The following is a 19,312-nucleotide window of genomic DNA, read 5'->3' on the forward strand; positions in this document are numbered from 1 at the left end:
CCCCGCCCCCGACTAACGAATTCTATCTTATTTTTCTAGCATGAGCAAAATAAGTGCGTGTGTGGACAGGAATCCACGGAGAAATTTAAGCAAATACTTGTGAACTACGAGGGGGTAAGGTGATGCCTAAGTCTAGTAATTAATGCAGATATTCAGATTCTCTTTACACCAGGTTGCAACTCATTCCTTTATATCATTTCAGCTGAATGTCACATCTGCAGCAATTAAATCCTTGGGCGAGCTGGACATCCTACTGGACTGGATGGAGAAATCTGGTTAGAGAGCAGAAGGCGTTGACGACCCACCAAGCTGCCGGGACGTTGCACAGACTCGCAGCGAACGGGAAAATGTTGTACTGCATCAGTGCAGGTTCTCACTGACGGCAGGTGCGTTCGGTCAAACACAGAGGGATTTGCTAGCCTGCATCAACAGAAGATGCAAAAACTAAGTTTGATCAAATGAGCAGAGCACTTCTCACCTGACTTCTGTCAAAGGATGCTCTCCGAGGGGAAATCTGAACGGATTTCTCTTGCTAGCAGACGTAAGCTGTGATCATTTAATAGAAGTATTGTTTAAATTATATCATTTTTGTATAGGGAATCTATATTCATGAGAGCTGAGTGCCCGCTGGAACTATTCAGGCGTAGTTAACTCCGCACTGTTAGTAAACGTGGGTTCAGCCCCGTGGCTGCTGCCGCTGGCTGAAACAAGGTGCACAGCGTGAGAAATGCTGCCAAGAATAGGTCCTAGCAGGTATGTTCAGGCCTTAGAGATTTGTGTTTCCTTTTGGGATAGTATTTTCTGTCTTATCAGTCAAAGAAAACTTTGTGTGCAAGATACGTGGTTGCTGAATAGAAAAAGGTTCTTGCATGTATCGTGTAATTTACTGACGCTGAGTAGTAAGTTTTGTGGAAATCCGTTGCAAATACTGTAAATAAACCCCACTTGAAACTGTGCTGAGTCCGTCGGTCAGAATTCTGAGGAACAGAGTGTTTTTTGATGGCAAAATTTTCTGAATTCACGGTGATGCCCTTTCGTAGCAGATACTGTCACTCCTTCTAAGGCTGGCTTCCCCGAGGGGTTGCATCGCTCCTGACATGCCAGAGAGACTAAAGTTTAAACCTGGGTGATATAAAATCACCCCAGCTTGTCCCTGAGACCGTTTTTGTTATGCATTAACTATAGCTCTGGTCTGTTTTGACTCATTTTGGGCTCTTTTAGCCTCCAGTGACCGCACACGCATTGCTGGTACCCGCTGGTTCCGCACGCTTTAAATCCCTTTTCCACTGTGTTTTCCCACAAGGTGTTAATAGATACATCGCTGTAGTATCTGACAATGGCAGAGGCCTAATGTGTTAGTAAATGAACCAAGACCACCCAAATCATCTCTCCACGCAGCCAGGAGGTGTTACACCCTCCTGGTGTCAGGGCCCAGATAAATGCTGCTTATTAGCCCAAGCCAGAGCAGCCAGACGTTTATGTCCCTGGCAGCACTCCAGTCCTAATATTTCAAGTGATAAAGTCTGACTGCTGCATTCATGAGGCACAAGGCTCGAGTCAGACTAGAGGGTAGATCTCTGACTTGGGGCATTTTGCTCTAGGAATCCGCGAAGCTGAGCAAGGTGTACCCACACCGCCGGCTGCGGCGGCACGAGCACAGCCAGGGCGCTGCATGCTCTGCCCTGGCTCCGAGCAGCTCTTGCTGCTCTCAGGGCCGACTCGTTGCTTCCACATCAGAATCCTTCAGGCCTGCACAAACATCTTCTCAGCACCTCTGTTCCCGTGGGGTGGCCCAACACTCGCCAGCTCTCCCTTTCCTGCTCGCAGGCAGGGCCAAGGTTCTGCAGCTGGGATGGACGGAGGGCTGGTTCTTCTCAGCTTGGGCGATTTTTAACGGTGCTGGAGAGGTGACACAGGGAAGGTTTGAGCTGCAGAAGAGGCTCTTTAACAGGATTTTGCTATTACAGAATAAGGTCCTCGTGTCCTCAAGGAGAACCTAGTTACTGCTCTGCTTCCATCCCCATCCCTGGAGGATCCCGGTCAAGAGCTCCAGCATCACTGGAGTCTCATGTCAGTCCGGTGGGTGTTGCGCCTTTCCTCAGGTGACAGAGGAATGAAAAGCTCAGAGGAGGAGGAGGAGGAGACTCCCTGTCCCTTCCCAAAGGGGCCCGGCTGGTGCCCTGGCTGGGTGAGCTCACCTGCATTTGCCTATAGCGTATCAGCTGGGTGGGATTTGGTGATTCACTTTCAAAAGGAAGAAATCCCGGATTGCTCACTATCCTTCCTCAAATACTTGCTTATGCCAAAGGAAAGCCTCTCAGGGTTTTGATGCTCTTAATTTGCTTTCTCATGGGTTTTCGTGGGGTGACTTTCATTTGTCCTGGTGCCAGGGCACGAACGGGTGAATATGCCCCTCCGTGCTGTCAGTGTTCTCGAAAGCTGATCTCGCAACACCGTCACCCTTGAAATCAACCGTGCATGATGCCAGGGATCTTGCACATCCCACGGCTTTCTGCTAAAGAAAAATCATTAGGAATGAAGCGGTGATGCAGCACGTCACCGACTGAAGGAAATCAGTCAGCACGTTTGGTGAGATTGGACCAAGAAGGAGGTGGGGCTGCTTGGCAGGGTCCCTGCGGAGCTTTCCATTGATGGTGGTGGGCTCTGCTCCACAGCTCGTGGGAGAAGTGTGGGGTTGTATTCCACATCCTCAGCTTACGCTGTCACAATTAGTATTATTTATCAGATTTCATTGATTTTTGTAGCCTGTGCGGAGGGTTGCATGCCTCAGCCCATGCATGTTCTACTGCTTTCACACCAAACTTCAGTTTACACTTTCCCATCCCCTGCCAAGCACTGCAGCAGCCCAGGGCCAGGCCCCTTTGGGAGTGAGGAGCTGGATGGAAGGGTCAGCGGTGGGAAGGAGCAGAGCAGCTGCTGGGGCTGAGGGGTGCAGGCAGAGCTGGCTGGCAGGGTGCTCAGCCCACCCACCGTTCTTGGTCCCAGGAGTTTAGCTCATCCCCATGCTCCCGGCGTGGGGCAGGAGGAGCGGAGCTGACGGGGATGCAGCTGGGTGGGCTGAAGAGGAAGAGGATTTACCAAGGGAGAGTGAAAGGGGTTTTCTCCTCTCAGAAATTTCCAAGCCTTAGCGTTTTCCTGCAGCTTTATGACTGCTCAGCCCCAGGGACGGTGTGAAGCGCACGCCTCTCCTATTGCACCAGAGTAATTCATTCACTTCCAGCAACCCTGGGCGAGCACAGACCTGTCCTGGCCCCTCCACACCTTTTCCAATATCCAAGCCCCTTCCCGCCGCGCTGCTGCGGGGATGCAGCCGGGAGATGAGGCAGATGCTATCGGTGAGGACTGTTGGAGCGTGAACATGAGAGCAGCCCCGCAAACAGAACCGCAGGGCTGGGAGGGGGAACACAAATACCGTTGGCAGTGCTGCCCTCTCACCCACAGCGAGCCAAGCTCATGGCAGCGCTTACTGTGGGGAGGCCCGCGATTCGGCAGGAATTTGGGTTTTGTCCTGATGAAGACTCAGCAACGCAAACAAGCCTTTGCCCCGCACCTTGCCGAGCTGCCAGACCGTTTTCATTTTAAAGCGTCACTAGTATTTTATTACAGCAACACCGCCAGGTCAGACCCCAGCCAGGGTGATGCTCCTCATCCTTTATATTTTATGGCTCGCTATCAGAGCTGTCCGTCACCAGCACAGGCCCGGGAATTTGAATTTGTCTGTGCAGTTTCTGCCCTTTCTCTCCCGAAGAGCCCTGGCCCTGTCAGACACCTCTGCAGCCCTTCTCTTTGCCAGGCAGGCACCAGCCCATCCCATTCCTGGTATTCAGGGAAAATTGCTTCTCCGCTTTGTCACAATTTCTTCATCATTGCTGCTGCCTACATTGCTTTATCCGTGGGGTATTCACCTTTCTGCACCTGCATCGCACTGGCAGCAGCGTCATGCTGCTGCTCGGAAATCCAGGCATCGATAAATTGCTTTTCTCTGTTTAGTCATCCACTCTTGAAAATAAGACCAAGAGACACCATTTAATTACAGTCATCCTCCTTTCTGCCTGGGTAAACATGAAGTCAGCCAGGGAAAATGTGTCAGTGATGTGTGGCTCAGGTTTATTAAGCAAAGGCTGGGTTTTCGAGGCCACCCTCAGCGGGTGGCTCCGTGGCAGAGGAGCACAGATTGGGTTTAGTTGCTCCGACTCCAAGTCAGAAAGGGGAGATTGTTGGTTCAGCTGTTCTGGGGAATTTGGTCTGTACTATGTAAATGGAGACAGTGCCAGTAACCACGTGCCTGTTGCCTGATCAGCTGTAGCTGCTAAGAGGTTGTCATACTTAACTGTCAGGCTGCGATCGATTCCTGCTGTTGATGAAAATTCGTATGTAAAACATTACTCAAAACATTTCCTGTTTATCTCCATTAATTGTGGGTTCCTCCTACTGTCCTGTGCCGTTTGCAACACCAGATGTGATGCTGCAGTAAAAGGAGGAGAACCCCCTCCCCTAAACGCACCCTCCTGTGCCTCGCTGGGTGCGCTCTCCCCGTGCCCTCCCACGGACGGTGAGTCCCCCTGGTCTGCTGAAAGCCAGTGGTTTTCTTTATTGCTTGTGCATAAAAACACTTCAGACCATCTCTGGTCTGCAGGTACTGCCCTCTGGATGAGAAAGATTGGAATCAAAAGCACGAGATGTTGTTCTAGAGGGTTTTCCAGCTGCCTTTAAAAGAAAATTAGTGTGGTTTTTTGTTTTTTTTTTTTTTTAAATGTGTCTTCTGGCCTTTGAGAGCCCTCTGTGTTGGAAAGGCACTGGTGGGACTGGGTCTGTCCGTGGGCTCAGCCACTCGAGCTCCTGTGGTTTCCCAGTCCAACCTGCTCGCTCAAACCTGTGCCTCCAGCCCAGCCACCTCGTTTGGCATCAAACGATTCCTCCTAAATCACCACTCGAAGCTGAATTTAAGCAAAAAAAAAAAAAAAGGTCAAGCTATAGCAAATTGTGGTAGCAATATACAGTGCTGCTTGCTCTGATCCTCAGGGTACAGCCGGTCCCCGTCGCTGCTGCTGCTGCCTCTCGGTTCCTCGCCGTCAGATCTGGCCCCCCCAGCTCGGGGAGGAGGCGTCCGGGGCCGCGCTGACCCCCTCGGTGCCGGCCTGTGCGATGCTGCTGGAGGTGAGGAGGAAGGTGGAGTAGGCGAGGTCAGCATCCTCCTTGGAGCTCTGGGGGAGGACAGGAGGACACCGTCAGGTACCCGGGGACGGGCAGCAGCACGAGGGGAAGGGGAAGGGGCAGGGGTACGTGGGCTGCGAGCTTCTCGGGATGATACGGGCAGACCGGGCAAGAGGGACAACCCAGAGGTGCTGATGAGAAAGCATCACGCCTTTGCTCGGCCCCCGAATGTTTACGGGTTTGGGACTTTGTGACATGCCTGTCCCTGCGTGTTGGCACCCAGTTCACCTGTCCTAGAGCTGCTAGGTTTTGCTGCTTTCCTGATCGTTTCCTTTATTGCTCCAGTTCAGCTCTTGATGCTTACACCACCTACTTGTGCAAAGAAGGGCTGGCATCTGGCACCTTCAGTTCCTGCGGAGTGCTGCCACCCCACCATGCCCTTGGCCAAGGGGAGGGGACGCAGGGGAAAGCAGGGGCTTGCTGAGGCCACAGGAGCAAGACACAGCCCTTGCAATGTCTACCCCTGTCCCCCAAACCACTGCCCATGGTGGGGGGAAGGCTGGGAGGTGGGATGTGCTCTGGCTTCTGGTCATCTGCTTATCCCAGTGTTTCGTACTTACGGTAACAACCCCACCCCAACCTCCCTGATGCTACCTGGGGCTGACTCTGGGCACTGTTTGAAGTGAGGTGACTGCTACTATTGTCTCTGCTGAAACAGGGGGTCAGGAAAGGGTTAAGGTTCCCCCAACAGAGGCTGATGTGCAGCAGGTGACGAAACGCAGGTAAGGTGGAGAGCATATGGATGTAAATAAGGCCCCTGGGAGACAGCAGCCCCTCTGGCAGAAGGCTGTGGTGGTGTCGCCCAGGTCAGTGGGCTCTCTCCTGCCTTCTCTTACCCTTTTTGCCTTCTTTGTCTCGGCAGCACTTTCCTGGGTGGCTGTAGTAGCGGTGGTGAACTCTGCAGGGAGAGAAAGAGAGGCGTTAGGGCGTGGGGGCCCTTGGTGGGCAGGCTGCGTCTTTTGTGGGGTTCTTCTGAACCCCCCCCATGGCACCCCTCGCCCCAGGGCTGGGGATGGGGTCAGCAACCTACCCTCCCCTCCTATCTCGGTCTCCTGGCTCTCCTTCACACAGGCGTTGTTGCTTGCACTGTACCCCTTCACGCTCTCGAAGTCCGACATGCTGATGTTTGTCCTGTAGCTCCCGATGGACACCACATCTGGGAAGAGGAAGGAGATAAATACCCACACGCTTGCTCGGGGTCGGTGCAAACGCGTCAGCGCCCGAACCACCTCCGCTGTGCGAAACTCTTCGCAGCGGTTGGTCTCTGTCTCAGCCCAGGCGCCCCGTACGCTGGGTGTCGGAGCTCTATGGATGGGGCTGAGGGGGAGAAGCAGGGCCCCTCGTCTGCCCGTTGCATGGTGGGGTACAGGGGAGCAGCCCAGCCCAGCGGAGACAACGCGGGGTGTCGCCTTTGTCTTAATATTGCTGACGTTTCTTGAGAGACTAGAAAAGGCAGGGACTCACCAGATCTCGTCAGCTGCCTGTATTTATAAACAGCAAAAGCTGTCACGAGGACCAGGAGCGCTGCACCAGTAAGGCTCAAGGCTAAAGTAAGCGTACTGGAGCCACGGCTTTGATCAGAGCTGGAATAGGGGGAAAGATGCATCACTTATCTGTGAAACAATTTTTTTTTTTAATTATTCAAGACTGAATAATGTATGTGAATGTCCAGCAATCTAAAATCTGTATAGGATGGTAAATCTGAGTGGGCGTGATGCAATTCAATTAACAAACTGTATTCGAGCACATATAACAAAATAAACAAAGAAAAAAGTAGGACAGAGGTCATCCCAAAGCAGCTACCTCAGCAGCTTGGTTATAAATGTGTGAAGGAAAGCTCTCTAATCTTGACAGAAGTATTTTCAATTAGGGTTTTTTTTTTTTTATATATACCTGGGATCTATAGTTGTTCCCTTCTGGAACTGTATTTTCTTGAGCTAGAGATTAATTTCAAGATATCTTGCCTTTTGCTGTGACTTTTCTGCTTCTTTGCCTCTGATGTTTTAAGCTAAGCTCTTCAGGAACAAGAAATTTTTTTGTCGTTGCTAAACCACACACACACAGAGTGCGCAAACACAGTACCAATAACGGGTTAACACAAACTTCATGAAAATAATCGATGACAGAGCTTAGAGGGAACGAACCTTCCCGAGGCAGCTGCGCTTCCCACTCCAGCATCGCTGAAGGCTCTTCCTTGGGCAATAAAACCTCCCCCGGCGTGGCTTGGGGGCTCCTTGGCGTGGCTTGGGGGCTCCTCGGCGTGGCTTGGGGGCTCCTCGGCGCGGCTGGGGGGCTCCTCGGCGTGGCTGGGGGGCTCAACATCCAGGATCTTCAGGCCGTGGTTGGCCTGGCTCCCTACAGCTCCCGGGGGAGAAGGGTGGTTAATCACCTCAGCAGCAGCACGGGGACGGTGGCACTAGTTGGTGGCTGCGGACCTGCAGTGGGTTTTGGCTGTACGTGAGAGGCTCTTTCGAACGGGGTTTGGAGTTCTGAAATAATCTCATTCCGAATAACGTGTGGCAAAAATCTCAAGTAGGCATGCTCCGCCTATATACTTTTGAGACAGTCTTGCATTTCTGAGCACTGCCTCTAGTATTCCCAGAACAAACGTTGAGTACTCGGTTTGCTTCTCTTTCTAGCTTTTCGCCCGCCGAAGGCGATGAAAAGGGGCTGTTTCTCTCTGTTTTCACTTTAATCATCATCCACTTAGGATGGGTGCATCTGGGATATCTAGTACTATACCTTTACTCTACTTCTAGCAGTATTTCTCCCGAGGAAAAAAATATCCTAATTCCATCACACTGCGCCAAAGCCGAGGCGAAGCCCCTTGCCGTTGGCGATAGCCCTTCCTTTCCCACTCCCTGCTGTTTTCCTGTTTATTAAAATAAAAAGCTCCCTGGAGCAAGATGTGTCTCTGAACTCGATGCAGTCCTTCACCCGAGAGGTGTCAGATGTTGCTTAAACTAAATGGTGTTACAAATTACAATAGCGATAATTAGCAAGGACGGGGGTTAAAGGAAAAAATGGTGTGGAAGGAAGTGATTTTTAGATTTTTTTTTTAGATTGGTGGGATTTTTTTTTTTTTTTTTTTTATGACCAGGAGGCAAAAAAACAATGAGTGGATGAAAACATCTACGACGAGCAAAATCAGGGTGATCTTGGCACCTACTCTGGGAGGGTGCCTGGATGAGAGCACTTCTGTTTTGAGGTGCTGCAGCCTAGTGGCTATGGGGAGAGAGGACTCTCAGCAGAAGGCGGGATGGTTTGCAGCCCTGGGGAGCAGGAGAACCCCTGCCCGCCGCTGCCTTGGGGCTCACCTCCAGTCACGCTCAGGTGCACTGCCATGGTTTCCCCGTAGACGCCGTTGCGCTTCACTCCACACCAGTACCACCCTTCGTTCGTCTTTTCCACCGGGTCAAAGCTTAGGATGACCGTCTTGTTGTCCCTGTCACAGGTGACACCTGGCCCTGGCTGCCTTTGGTCAGAAGCAGGCAGGACGCTGCAGCCGGTGTTGTTCCACTTGCACCAGTACTTCTGGTAGGAGTAGTACTTGCATGGATAGTAGCAAGCTAAATCGACCCGTGAACCCGCTTGGGCCTCCACTTCCTTCTTCCCCGTCAGCCCGGGTTGTCCTGCAAGGGCAAACAGAACATCAGGGCTGGTGTTAGTGCTTTCAGCGGTAGGAGCAGTAGTCAAGAGGTAGTGGTGCTGCTAGAGATGGCGAAGCAGATGCATCTTTGAGGGAAAGTCCTCCTTACGTTGCTAAATTAATGTTAAGGATGCTGTATTTGCATCTATGGATGATTCCCCCCCCCGGGCTTAAGAAATACTTGCATCAGAAACTTCTGTGAACACTTTCCTATAAAACTGAAACCTTGTGTTTCCATTTTAAAGCTACTGGGGTGTTGGGCAGTGGGCACAATGTTTCACCTTATGAGATAAAGCTTCAGAATTGAACCTCACATCTCTTCCCAAAAAGCCACATCTGTTCCTTTGTGGTGCTTGGGTGGTTTTGTACCTACTGAGCAGGCAGAGAACTGCCAACTTGCAAACTCGTACCGTCTATGATCTTCAGCTCAGTCGATGATTGCTGCTCCTTCTGCTCGTCTGTCATGCACCAGTAATAGCCGTTGTCTTTGTCGCTCAGCTGGTTCAGGATGATGGTCATCGTCGTGTTTTCTGGGCTGTCAAATATGGCCACTCTTCCTTCGTACGCGTACGACACGTACCCGGAGGTGTCTATGATCCGAGAACACCCGTTCTGCCTCCACTTGCACCAGTACCTCCCTGAGGACCTTTGTAGGGGGTTATAGCGGCATTCAAAAGTTGCTGAAGTTCCTTTTACTCCCGTTATTATGGGCTTCGCTTGAGGAACTTTTGACTCTGGAGATAGAAGTGAAATGAGCAGCTGTAAATGTCAAACTTTTGCCCATGTGCCGCTCTCCCCGGAGAATAAATACCAAATCAAAAAAAAAAAAAAAAAAGCTGTTTTGGCCAAAGCAAGACTAGGTGAAGCTCAGGGGTGCCGATGGTAGGAGCCTCTCCTGGCACTGCTAGGAATTGACCCTAAAGAGTCTGTCAGGCCTTTCTTTCCCCCAAATTCACCGAGTGGTTGCTGTCTTTGTGTACTGACATGTCGCAGTTTTGCTCCCTCTGCTAGGGGAAGGGCAGGTCTTCTCCTTCCTACCTCTGTCATTTTGAGACGGAGGGAATTAAGGCTTGAAGAGACAGTTTGCTTGTCTCAAACTTGTAGGCAGAATTTGCCTTCTGGAGTTTTGGCCTAGCCAGACTGGGGAAGATAGATAGTCACTGCTGGGAAAGTTAAGTCTTGATATCAGCTGTGTTAGTGATGGTTTAGTACATCACAGACAGCAAAAGGAATAGAAAGAAGTATCTAGGTGAGAGGCTAGGATAATGGCACTCTGCAAAGGGAAATTAAAGCTCTTGTTAAACAAAGTGAGACTGTTTGTGATGCTTCTGAGAGAAGCAGAGATGAAGGGAAAAACCACTGGGATATCTTACTCACCCTCATAGACATGCACGTCCAGTTCCTTCGTTTCTCCATCCTCCCCATAGAAGCCGACCCCACACAGGTACAAGCCAGAGTCTTTCCAGCCCATCTGAGTGATCACGACGCTGAATGAGCCTGGAGTGCCCTCACTGCTCATCAGAACTCGCCCGGTGTAATCCGTAGCAATATTCCCATAACTATCGATGACGTTCCGGCAGCCGTCCTTCTCCATCTTGCACAAGAATTTCCTTACGCTGGCGTAGTCGGGCCCAAAGCTGCAGGACATGGTCAAAGTGCTGTGGAGCTTCACGTAGAAGAGCTCAGCTCCCTCGGGCACGTGTGGGCCTGTGTGTGCAGAGACACCAGTCAGTGCTGGTAGCTGTGTGCGACTCCCCTCGACCTTTGAAGGCTTTTATTTATTTTTTTTTTAGCATAGGGTTTCTCCCTACCTCGCTATATTATATGATCACGTGCCACTCCTGACCAGAGCATGATCTGCTCAGCTGTATCCCATGCCTGCCACACATTTCAATACTGAGGTCTCTGCTCTATCACTGCCCGCTCTGGAGCAGGTTTTCTCCCAGATCCTTCTTGCCAGGGGCCCTGCCAGGAGTTTGCCCCGTGCTCTGTGCCCCGGGTCTTGCCCAGCAGTGTGGTGCCATCCTGCCCACCGTGCTCTCATGGACTTGTGCCCAGGCTTGGCTCACCCCACCTCAGCTGTGGGCTGGTGGGGGTACATCAAAGTGACGGGCAGTTCTGCCCTTGGACTGCATCTCCCTAAAGTTTAGTGGCTGAGAGATGGCAGCAGTTTCTAAGCAATGCTTGCGACCCTAAGATGAGGTTTGTTTAATCTGATTTTTATGCCGGCTTTTTGGTCAAAAAATTTGCCTGTAAGAGCACAGCGGGAAATGAAAACTGCTGGTTTCCTGAAAGCACGGAGCATCTTAGACCCTGCAAAACTACCTGTGGAGCCTGATTAAAAAGGGGGGGGGGAGGGGGAAAAGTAGAAGAAAATAAAACTTTAAGGAGCTCTGAGACTGTAATTACCTTTAGAAACATCCAGGCTGACTTTGTGGCAGAGCCCTTTGCTATTGACACCGACACCGCACTGGTAGGTGCCCGCGTCTGCCATCGTGAGCTCAGAGATGTTAATCTGGAAGTTTTCTGCCTGTGGGTAGTCGGTGATGGAGACTCTGCCCTTGTAGCCTGGAGCAGTGTAGCCGCTGGTGGAGACAATGGTCATGCAGCCCATGGCCGATTCCCTGCACCAATACTTCCTGTCGTGCCTGTTCACGCTGGTGGGAGGGTAGAAGCATTTCACGGTGACCGACCCGTTGAGCAGGCCGTACACCTGCCGTGGGCCAAACACGGGGCTTGAGACTGCAAGAAGAAAACACGTTGGCTGCAAATAGCTGCGCTACGCAACCTGGTTGCACCACGGAGCGGGTCGGGTGTAGCGGGGCGAGCGCAGAGCCAGGGCTGTGCAGCATCGTAAGCTCCCATGGCCGTGATGGGCCCGAGATGGGCATAGAACCCCTCTCCCCCCTTCGTAACGACACCTCTGGTCTTGGGTCACCCTCAAAACCTGTGCCCCAGCCAGGTTACACTTACTCGATGACTTGGGGGGGTGTCTGCTGATCGCAGCTTCAGCTGGGAGGAAGGCCAACAGGAAGACGAAGGCTAGTAAGGTCATTTTTCTTTCATTCCCTGGAAAAGGCACAGAAGTTGGTGAACAATCACACTTGCAAAATGCTTAAATGATCAAGTCATCTAATAATCTTCGTGCTTGGAGGATATGAGGGTTATATCTACTTAAACTAGAGAGAAATACGATATTTAATCCCTTCTGCCAAGCAATTGAATGGGAAAGGGGATGCTGATAACTCTGCTCTTGCCTGTGTTGCTGCATGGCGTCATGATTGCCCGTGGGGCTCATCCCAACACCCCAACATTCCCTTCTGTAGGATGAGGGGAGTTGGTTTTATGACAAACTCAGTTAATGCAATGCCAGCAAGCCACCAAAGTGTCCGTCAGAGCAGAGTGCCCCAGGGACAGTGTCCCTTGGGCAGGCAAGAGCAGTGCTGTGCACAGCATAAAAGTGACTTTGGGCAAACCAGAGAAGGCTCGATTCAAACTCCGAAATGCTGTCTGGTTTTACACTTGTAAGTCAGAACAAGGCTGAAGTCCAAAACTGGTCCAAAAACCCTGACGGGCATGAGACTCAGGTGGCAACCCGGAGCTCAAATGCTCGCTTGACCCTTGCCAGGAGATAATGCAATATAGTTTAATAGCTGGGGTCATATTTTCTTTCCAGGTTGTTCATGCCGTGAAGGGAAGGCTTGTTCACTTGTGAGCCTGGGTGCCAAAACCACTCCTTAGGAAAATCCACTCTCACAGAATTGCTGAATGGCTTCGTTTGGAAAGGACATTTGAAGATCCTCTAGTCCAACATCTTTCACTACATGAGGTTCCCAAAGCCTTGTCCAACCTAACCTTGAACTCTTCCACTGATGGAGCATCTCCAATTTTCCTGGACAACCTGTTGCAGTGTCTCACCATCCTCCTTATATCCAAATTTCTTCCTTACGCCATAGAGCAGAGTTCCTTTCTGAAGCCTGTATTTAATTACTGCTCTTTGTTTTCTTGGTCTCTTCAAGGGCACTCAAAGAGAAAATGGGTAATATTTTTCACCTCTACGTTTTTTTCTTTCCTCAGCTGCTGGCAAAGTTCATGAGATGCAGGGATTTACTCTTCACCTCCACCCCTCCAAGGATCAGACTTAACCAGATAAAGCACTGTCCCGCCTGTATATCCACCCAGACCCACTGCACCAAAAGGAACCCTTGGCTGTTGGGTACTCAGTGACGGCTACTGAGGAATGCAAAACCCAACTGTCTCTTGAAATGTGTCCATGTTCTTCAGAATGGATATTTCTGACCTTCCCCTTGTTTTGGACTGAGTGATGGCTCAGAGGAAGCTGGAGGTCTTAATTCACTAAACTGTTTTCTTCAGCCTGAACTGAGTGTGCTGTTGGACACAGCGGTGAGAACGGCTGTTGATCTACCTGCCTATTCCATGTTCTAGAGAAGATGGTGGGTGCCAAGGAAAGTCTTTATAAACATTCAGAGGAGTTTGGTTTCAGGGAGTCAAGTGACACAATTTTATTAAGGGTAATTCCCGGTAGAAGAAAAGGACTTTTATTTCCGTGTTAAGATGAAAGGTGTTCTGTTGTGCTTTCTTCCTTGTATCGTGATTTCTAACTGCTCTGTGGCCACTTGTCTATGGCTAATAATTAACTCACTGAGCATGAAAAATGCTCTTTCATACATGTCCCAGAAGTAGCCAGCAAGACAAACATAACATATTCTGCAGAAAGCAAACAATATGGCACAAAAAGGGCCTTGATATTTGCCCCTTGTTAACGGCAGCTCCTCTGGCTAATGGTCGTCTCGCTGCCCTCCACCCCTCGCTCTGCAGTGCAAGCAGGATCCCAGTTCAGCTTTCCCCTTCTTGAGCAATGTGTTAGTCTGATTCTTTCCCAAATCCATCAGCTATGTCAGAGTTAGACAACATTATTTTGTCAGGGAGTGAAGGGTTACCAAGACCTCTTCTTTGAAACAAAGATAGAGCTATGTCCAGAAAGACGTGTGCAAGAGTGGTGGCATCAGGGTCTTATGCACGTTAGAGCAGGAAAGAATTTTTGTCTCTCTGTCTCTGGGGACACCGGTGCAATCGTGCTTACACAAGACAACGGTTCCTGAGTGCTTGTGTGGCCAACATCTGAGTTGCCTCTAGTCCTGTTTTCTCAGATGCTGTTAAAACCTTCCCTCGCTCACTGAATGAATGGAGAAACTCCCATGTGGAGCAAGTCTGAGCAAGCCACCAGTTACGTAAAAATCTGTGCTGTGCTCCCATGCTGATCCACTGAGCCGGGTGGCTGGAAACCCCCTCGCCGCTGCCCCGTTGCGCTGACAGTGACACTTCCCAACCCGCAGAAATGGTGCGAACGAGCTTTGCCGGTCACTCTGCAACGAGCAAGCGCTGTTTGAGATGTTGGAGGAGAATTTCATAGAGCTGTTGGTAAAAGAGTTCTAGTTGCTTCTTGCTTTCAAAGAACGTTTACTGCTGGATTTGCTGGCTCGAGTCAGAGCGTGAGGTCTAAACCTCAGAGCTCCAGGAAAGAGAAAAGGCTCCTACAAAAGGGAGTGCAGGTAAGTGGCTGTCCAAGTGATTTGTATTCACGCTTCTGCAGACGGAGGGGGAGTTGAAAGGACAGAGGAGATGGGACAGCCGAGGTTTTCAGGGGGTATAGAAGAGTCAAGAGCCTTGAAACCAGAGGGAAATGCCACGTATGCTGTCTCCAGAGCAGCTGGGAAGCAAACTTATGGCAAGTTGCTGGTAGGTCTGCAGGGCTCTGATCCTGCTGCGTGCCCAGCGACAGTGCCTGCTGAGGAACCGGTGCTGGGGAGCATGAAGTGCCTCTGCCCAGCCTGGGCTCCTCGCGCGGCTCAGCCGCAGCTCCTCGCCGGGCTGTCCTAGCTTTTCAGGAACAGAGACAGGGGATAAATAGTGCTCCTCTGTCACCGTGCTGGTGAGACCTTGCCTGGAGCTGTCAGCGGAGGCAAGGCTTCATTTTGGGCTTCGTATACAGAGGCACAACCGTATCAGCATGTGCCCTCTGCATCTGGCAGCACCAGCTGCTTCAGAGAAAGGCAGACACCTGCCCTAGGCAGCGATGCCACGACAGGTCCTGAGGGCTTCCCCTGAGTCCTGCTGGGGGCCTGGTGGTTGGCACGAAGCACGAGGCTTGTGCAGTGCTCCCAAAACCTCCCGCCAGCAGCTGCGTTTAGTCACCCCGCACGGGAGCAGCTGCACTGGCTTCGCAGGTGGGTGAGGATCCCCCCGCCCTGCTTGCCCAGGGGCTGCGTGATGAGGATGGTTTGGACTCAGTTGGGTTCCCCTCTGCTTGTGTCCACATCTCCTGCTTCCCCCTCTTGCAGGAGCTGACCTGCGTGTCTGGGTGCCTGTGCTGGATTTCTGATCCCTCAGAGCAGCAAGAGCTGAGCGTGTGGGACCACGGAGTCCCCTCGGACTGAGGGACACTGGGACCCTCTCCCTTGGGGGAAACCCGGTCCCACCACCCCGCAGCAGGACGGGTCACCAGCACCTCACTTGGGAGCCGCTGCCCCGGAGCTGCCAGGCCGGAGGGATCGTGGAGGCTGAGGGAAACCTGGACACACGCACGGCGCCGCACGCGTCCACGCAGGCGAAGAAGCTGCTGTCTTACACCTGAAGCGTTAAAAACCCAGTGAGGAACTGTCTGCAAGGCAGGGCAATGGGCTGGCCAGGAGGGAAACGGGGAGGGAACCCCCTTATTCCCACTAGGAAGGCGTCTCCGAGGGCATTTCGGGCTTCAGCTCGCCCGCTGCTGGGCTGTCTGTGGTTTGGTGAAAATATTTTGATAGGTGAAGGGGGCAGCGGGGATCAATGCCTTGTTCTAGCTCTCTCCTCTCGCAGTGCAGGGCTTGCAGAGAAGCAGCCTGGGGAAAGCTTTCAGCTGCACAAACGTGTGTCTGGGGTTTGCAAAGTCCCTGCCGCAGCAGTGATCCTCTATGGATTGTGACCGGCTTTTTTTTTTTTTTTTTTTTTAGCTGCAACTCAAACCTTAGTTTTCTGCATTTACTTTCATTCTGCATCATCCAAACTGCCAGCTTCCTTCTCTTCCCCGTCCCAACGTTTTGAAGGTTTTAGAGCCCCAAACCCGTTATTACAGCTGAACTCAGACGGGAGTTCGCATGTTTGTGCGTGAGCTTTTAACTCTTAACCCAGGCCTGTGGACACCAGTGTCACCGGGATCAGGGCAATGGTGTTGTCTTGCCCTGGACGCTGCCAGGCTCCCTGTGCTCTAGCTGTTGGCAGCGGGGATTTCAAAGAATTACATCGTGCAAAGCCAGAAGAGGATAGGCTAATCATTAGCAAGATTAATACTAACAAATCAAAACATTTAGTTTGGATGTGCATTAAAACAGAAGATACAGTCATTGCTGGGTAAATGGCGTTAACTTTCTCCTGGCTGCCCGTCGCCACGTGTGAGCGTGAGCTTGGGTACGGCTGCTGAGACCCCACCGAGGGGGTGTGCGAATGAGAAAATACTGCTTTCAGGTGTCCAGCAGAACGTGCTTTCTAACCTGGTTAGCTCTTCTAAATATCCCCCTTTACCAGACCTTCTCGGGGTTTCTACGGTGCTTTTGTGACTCCACCAGTCCTGAGGAACAAAATCTTCAGATTTATAATGATTCGAAAGAGATCAGGACCTGACCCCTGAGTTTTGCAAACCCGAGCAAGCAGCTGCTCTTGCTGGGTATGAAACACCAGAGTTCAGTTCCCAAATTCTGCTGACTCAGCTGCAGGGGTGAGCCCGGAGAAGGCGTTGCAGTCCTAAGCGCAGCTTGCCAGAGATCAGCGCGGTGCAGTCCGTCAGCTATTAACTATTGCTCTTGACAATGACCACGTCAAGGCCGTACTGTGGGATCAGCACAACACGAAAATGGAGCTGTCACAGCTGCGATTCTAGCCTGGGAGTCCTTCTGTTTTGTAGGCTGTTTACTGTTATTCCAAACTTTGAGAAATAATAACATATAGAACGGGGTAGTATTTTTTTTCCCCCCCCTCAAATCCTGTTAAAGCAACACCCGCTCACACCACGAGGAAGCTGTACAGATGCAAACTGGTGGAGAGACAGGCAGAGCTGAGCAGCACCAGGGGCTGTACGGCGAGGAGGAGCGCTGGCACAGGGGGGATTTATGGGGGTGCCGAAGATTTCTGTGCCTAGAAGGGCACAGCATCAGACTGCCCAGGACCGGGGCTATCTACGCCTTCATGCTCCCCATCAAGGTCACTGCATAGACAGTCTTACTGTGCGTTTTATTTGCTGTAGTGGGATGGGGGAAAGCCGCTAATCCACCCCATTTTCACTGAACGAACAATCAACTTCAAGATAAAAGATCAAGCTGACCTAAACGAATACAGAAAAGCTATAATGCCGCGTTCCAAACCAATGCCTCCTTTACAATATGGAAAGAATAAATAGAAGGTGCTTAATTTTGCGATGCAGTGAGCAGAAACAGCTAGGCAGATCTTATGGAAGATCGTCAGGATTTACCAAGAAACCAGCAGGTTTTAGGAATTTCTGCGGGACTTGTGACCCCCTTAGCTGAGAATGTGTGTAAGTGCTGGTTAAAAACGGTCCGACATGAGCAATATATTCTGGAAAACAAATGAAAAAGGATAAGCAGGCAGCCCTCACGGCAGGGACTGCAGTTCCTGCTGAGGTTGTGCTGCTGGCCTGACTTTATGTTCCTTGAAGCTGTCGGCTACACCACACACTAACCAGCGAGCTAATTTGATGTCCCTTTAAGGTTTTTTGCTACCCCTTGCACCAGCCTGTTGCTTTTTCAGACAAGAGTGTCATGGTTCATTTGTTTCTTCTTTTTTGGTTCTTGTCTCTCGGTCTGGAAAGCGAAACCAACATCAGTGCTAATAAACCATTATTCTAGTTTAATACTACTCATATTTTAGGAACTTACTCTGACCCAACAGGACTTGCTGCCCAGCCAGCCTGTGCAGTGACAAGAGCTGGATGGGTGGGTAGTGCCAGTGCTATCGGGAAATGGTTATTTTCTGCACTTCAAATGAAACGTATTAAAAGTCCTACACAAAAAGTTTCCTTTGCAGAGCGAGGATTCGGGTGTGCAGGAACCCATCCCCTCCCCGTTGGTGTAAATGTGAAAGGAGTCTGCCAGCTTTCTCTTATTTCAGTTTTAGGACATCACGCACATCTTGTTCACTTGTGCTTCAGCATCTGTGTCTTTCTTTTAACTGTACAAACTTGATAACTTTTTAGAGCTCGTTTAGGACGTTACTGCACCGATTCTCTTAAATTTCAAAATCTGCATCCTGATTATCTCCACGTTGTGATTCAAAAGACTTGCAACTCTTTAGATTGCTGTGGTAATATTTACTAACATTTGTTACTTCCCACGTTAATGCAAATATTATAATGATGATAACTTTTTTTTTTTTTTTCCCCCCAGAAAGATTTAAAATCTACTGCAGAGAAGGAAACGTGAATATCATAATCTTGACAGCATGCTTCTGAATTTCTTTCAAAAGAATCAGCCTCCCCACCAGCAAGACCTGCACACCTATTCACTGCTGCTTCCCTTCGCACACGTGTGAGGAAGACTCCTTAAATGTGTCTCCAGACTTGTCTTCTTCTCCTTCCCCATCTCAAAGCGGTAGTACAAAAGACTTTACATTTCAGAAAGAGAATGAAGAAGCATTACTTACACTCCAAGTTACTTCTGCAGACCGTTTTGTACTTCTCGCTTTCTCCCTTAGACTGACTGCTCCTACTTTCAGTGGTGTCTCGGTGACCAGCCCCAGGACCTTCTGTGAGTGTCCTGCCTCCCTGTCGCAGCTGGACACGGGCTCTGGCAGTGCCAGGCTGTTTTAAATACTCCTTGTACCTCTAGCCCTGCATTTCCACCTGTTGTGCCTTAAAGGAATAGCATCCAAAAGCTCTGGCAGGTGAGCACGGCCCCACGTGAGAGCAGGGGAGCCAGTGCCCATCCCAGCTCTGCTGTCACTTTGAGGGCTCACACTTTACCTCCTGATCACACGCTGCCCTTGCACAACCACCATCCCCAGGGTGGGCTCCAGACGTGGCCCAGGGCACCTCGGCATCCTTGGGGAAGGAGCCGGTGGCTGTGTGGGCTCGGGTTGTGGGAGGGGGGTCTGTTTTGTGGGAGCAGGGTGCCTTTGAGGCAGATTTCTGCGGTTCCTTGGTTTGAGGGTGGGTGCCTACGGCTGGCACCGAGACCCTGGGGGGGCCTTATGGGGTCTGAGCACACCAGGGTCCAGCCAGCCCCCTCCTCCTTGCTGGCATTGCAACATCACCCTTGAGTTGTGACCACGTTTCCCTTCGTCCCGGGCAGGAGAGCCCCTTGCTGCCAGGGCTGACCTGGCTTCTGACCCTACGAATCCCCCAACCAACAGTGGAACTGC

The 19,312-nt window shown here is 51.0% G+C and overlaps 2 protein-coding genes across 3 annotated transcripts in view; one reads left to right on the forward strand and one right to left on the reverse strand.

The window, feature by feature from the left end:
- The window catches only part of LOC113488793 (interleukin-20-like), a 1,944-nt gene extending 1,664 nt beyond the window's left edge, over positions 1-280 (forward strand). Inside the window, exons 4-5 of the mRNA XM_026864105.1 lie at positions 40-114; positions 203-280. Coding sequence (XP_026719906.1) covers positions 40-114; positions 203-280 — 153 coding nt within the window. The remainder of the gene's footprint in view (positions 1-39; positions 115-202) is intronic.
- Positions 281-4,597: 4,317 nt separating this feature from the next.
- Positions 4,598-18,749, reverse strand: PIGR (polymeric immunoglobulin receptor). Of its 2 annotated transcripts, none has more exons than XM_026864227.1 (11): positions 18,596-18,749; positions 11,858-11,953; positions 11,294-11,626; positions 10,262-10,591; positions 9,295-9,618; positions 8,553-8,867; positions 7,380-7,590; positions 6,700-6,818; positions 6,266-6,391; positions 6,072-6,133; positions 4,598-5,225 (listed from the first exon to the last, which is right to left on the reverse strand). In XM_026864227.1, the coding sequence occupies exons 2-11, from the start codon at positions 11,937-11,939 to the stop codon at positions 5,094-5,096; spliced, it is 2,034 nt and encodes a 677-aa protein (XP_026720028.1). In that variant the 5' UTR covers positions 11,940-11,953; positions 18,596-18,749; the 3' UTR covers positions 4,598-5,093. The 2 variants fall into 2 exon arrangements, with proteins under 2 accessions (XP_026720028.1, XP_026720027.1); XM_026864226.1 differs by having other exon boundaries at positions 7,380-7,596.
- Between the last annotated feature and the right edge of the window lie 563 nt (positions 18,750-19,312).

The sequence above is a fragment of the Athene cunicularia genome (assembly GCF_003259725.1).
Source record: "Athene cunicularia isolate RWA chromosome 26 unlocalized genomic scaffold, athCun1 chr26_part1, whole genome shotgun sequence".
Taxonomy (NCBI): domain Eukaryota; kingdom Metazoa; phylum Chordata; class Aves; order Strigiformes; family Strigidae; genus Athene; species Athene cunicularia.